The 3,537-nt window shown below is 28.3% G+C and overlaps 1 protein-coding gene across 5 annotated transcripts in view; it reads left to right on the top strand.

The window, feature by feature from the left end:
* LOC102679475 (ankyrin repeat domain-containing protein 50) overlaps positions 1 to 3,537 on the top strand; it is a 13,736-nt gene that overhangs the window by 4,917 nt on the left and 5,282 nt on the right. For 4 of the 5 annotated variants that reach the window (XM_006625014.2, XM_006625015.2, XM_006625010.2 and 1 more), the window contains exons 4-7: positions 736 to 909; positions 1,972 to 2,142; positions 2,375 to 2,686; positions 3,393 to 3,537. In XM_006625014.2, coding sequence (XP_006625077.1) covers positions 736 to 909; positions 1,972 to 2,142; positions 2,375 to 2,686; positions 3,393 to 3,537 — 802 coding nt within the window. The remainder of the gene's footprint in view (positions 1 to 735; positions 910 to 1,971; positions 2,143 to 2,374; positions 2,687 to 3,392) is intronic. The other variant, XM_006625013.2, reaches the window with a different exon arrangement.

Raw genomic sequence — 3,537 nt, forward strand, 5'->3', positions numbered from 1 at the left:
TAATATAATAATATAATATATATTATAATAATATAATATATTATATATATATTATAATATAATATAGACACGTGTTACATGACGGATATAAGGGAAATCGTTTCCTTGCAGTTTCTTTACGTTGCTACTTTGTGATGTCACTGACAGCTATTTTGTTTAGATATTTGGCAATTCTATTATATGATATGGAAGCATATGAACATCACATTGTTTTTTTACTCCTCTATTATCTATGCCATTATCGACCATTTTGCTGGCAATTTGCTATTCAATATTCATTTCCATCATTCAGAGTATTCCTCTTAACATCTATAAAAAAACTCATACATTTATTTCAATTTTTGAATTAAAATAAAAAATTTCTTTCTGTTTCATTCATTGTTTTTTCTTATGTTCAATGAAATACAAAGGCAATTCCGAGTTGAAGATCATTGAAATTAAATTTATATTACATACTTTATAAATATCCTTTTTGGATCTTGATTTTCATCGATTAATTATCCAATTTTTATTTCAAAGTTTTTTCAAATTTTTTCAAAATCTAGAATAATAAAAAATTAGGAAATAAAAAAAAGTAGATTGTTTGTGTCATATTTGAAAGAAATATGAAATTATTAAAGAGAATTAAATTATGATTCTTCAAAGTGAATTTTCCTTCATCTTGTTTTTTTTTTTAAATGCATTTCCTTTGTAGAAATGGAATTTATATAACAGATAAAATGGTCTTTGTCGCAGGTCTCGCAAGATGTAAGCCCTATGGATGAATCTCCCAGCGAACCATTAACGGAACTACTCGGCGAAAGCGGGGACATCAATCAAGCTGATTCTTGCGGACGAACAGTACTGCACACGCTTGCTGCAGATGGTAATGCATCTCTGCTGGAGCTGGCTCTAGCGACGTGTCCACAGGTAAGAATCCTCATTTTTAAAGCGCAACATCATCATTTGTACCAACCTATCATTGGAAACATTTTTAAAAGCATCTATCAACATTATTCATCATGTACGTGTATGTTTCTATATATAAATTTGAAAAAAATAAACTTTCGCTATTTTTAAAACATAATATAAAAACTATTTTATAATATAAATTTTACATAAAAATTATTTGTTAATATATATACAACAATATGAATCAGTTTCTATCATATTTGTGTTGATCAATGCATTTATATACAAATTCTTATAATTCCCAATGAAAGAAATGAAGCAATGAAAAGAAGCTCAATTTATAAAAGATTTAAACATATACAAGATGTATTTTATAAAAATATAGAATTATTAGTATTAAAGGATCGAGAGAAACAAATACAAAAATTTGTGTATAAAAATGTTAGTTGAAAATAATTTATATAGTAATTTAAGTTTTTATTCGATAAAGCAAGATGATAATAGAATTAAAATATCTTCCATTTCATCTAATGCAAATTTGAATTGTTTAAATAAATAAATATACCTCAAATAATAAATTTCTATATATCAATATTTTTATTTGTTCTGATCTTTAGAATCGATCTTTCAAAGCTCTTACATTTTTATAAACACTCTGTTTATAAATTAGATTTAATGCAAAGTGATTATAAAATATTAACCAAAACATTACCTCTTTCCTATTATTATAAATATAATATCTGTCAAAAGTTTGCAGCTGCAATACATTATTCAAAATGAATTTTTTAAAATAAGTGTTTAATATATAAACATAGTGTAAAATATAATATATATACATAGTATGGTTTATAATAATATAATAAAATGTATATAATAATATATTGTATATAATAATATAATAAAATTTAAAATACAATGTTAAATTTTTGATAAAAAGAATTTTTTTTAAATATAATTTAAACCGAAACAAAAATATAATTTATTTAAAAACTTTTGACAACTATTCTATATGAAGTAGATATTCACATAAATTGAATTTCTTTATATCACACATATATTTTAGAATTTTTAATTTCGCAGGCAAAGTTGGAAGCTACTGATCGTCACGGTCAAACACCTTTGAATCTTGCTGCCAGGCATGGTTATGCGGATGTGGTACGAGTTCTGTTGGCTGCTGGGGCTTGTGCGGATCATGCTGACTGCGATGGATGGACAGCTCTTAGGGCTGCTGCCTGGGGTGGACATACTCAGGTAATCATTAAAACATAAATAAATAATCATTAAATAATCAATGAAAGATAACAATAAGAAACATTACATTATCATCTATCCTCGACGATCATCATCTTTCTTTAATAGTTAAACAAGTAAAATCGTTAAAATGTTGTATTAACATACATATGAATATTTAATTGGAGGGGATTGCAAATATTGAAATGTAATAAGAAGTGAAAGGAATATAAATAGTGAAATAAAAATATAGGTAGTCGAAATGCTGCTGGAGCATGGAGCAATGGTGGATTGCGCCGATTGGGATCAACGAACCGCGCTCAGAGCAGCCGCTTGGGGTGGCCACGAGGACATCGTTAAAGCGCTTCTACAGCACGGCGCCGACGTGAACAGAACAGATGACGAGGGTAGAACCGCCTTAATTGCCGCTGCTTACATGGGTCACAGCGAAATCGTCGAACATCTTCTAGACTTCGGCGCGGAGATCGATCACGCCGATAACGATGGAAGGACTGCACTCAGCGTCGCTGCCCTCTGTGTCCCTTCCAATCATGGCTATGCAAAAGTTAGTTATGTTCCCCTCGTATTCGTGAATGTTTATCGCGCGAAAAAAACGCGTAATGGGACAAGCGAGGATGAGATATTTGCAAGATTTATTGCTGTATAAACACAAATATTATTTTTTGTCATACATATTTCTAACAATGAAATTTAAGTTTATTTAATATCATTCCATCGTATCATACTATTTTTTATTACCACATATCATGATCTATATACATCTAAAACGTATAAGAAAATTGTAAGTGTACGGAGAGATAATTGAGCCTAGAAAGACTTAGACTCAAGAAAGTCCATAAAGAAAAAAAAAAATAAAAAGAAATATATGTAATTCCATGCGAATGTTGCAATTAAAAAAGTTACAATAAATAATTTTTTAAAATTTTTAAAATGAAAAAAATAATCTTTTTTTTTTTTAAACTCTCTAAATGAGAAAGTTTCTTAAATGAAGAGGTTTTTCCCCTTTCTAAAATTAATAGATTAATTGATTTTATGCAAATTGTAATAAACATTACAAATCTTTAATCATCTTAATGTAAACATTGTTTGATTAAATACCATAAAAGATTAAAATAATCTCAAAATATAAATATAATATAAATATAAGAATAAACGTTTTACTTATATATATATANGAAATGCGAAAAATTAGTTATTTGCAAAATCTTTTATAATTGTCTTTACTAAACGAATATAATCTTCTGTCACAGGTAGTTACAATTCTATTGGAAAGAGGAGCTGCAGTCGATCATCAAGATAAGGATGGTATGACACCATTGTTAGTGGCTGCATTCGAAGGACATAGGGACGTTTGTGAATTATTGTTGGAATACGAGGCAGATGTAGATCATTGCG

The sequence above is a fragment of the Apis dorsata genome, unplaced genomic scaffold (genome assembly GCF_000469605.1).
Source record: "Apis dorsata unplaced genomic scaffold, Apis dorsata 1.3 scaffold_1214, whole genome shotgun sequence".
NCBI classification, from domain to species: Eukaryota; Metazoa; Arthropoda; class Insecta; order Hymenoptera; family Apidae; genus Apis; species Apis dorsata.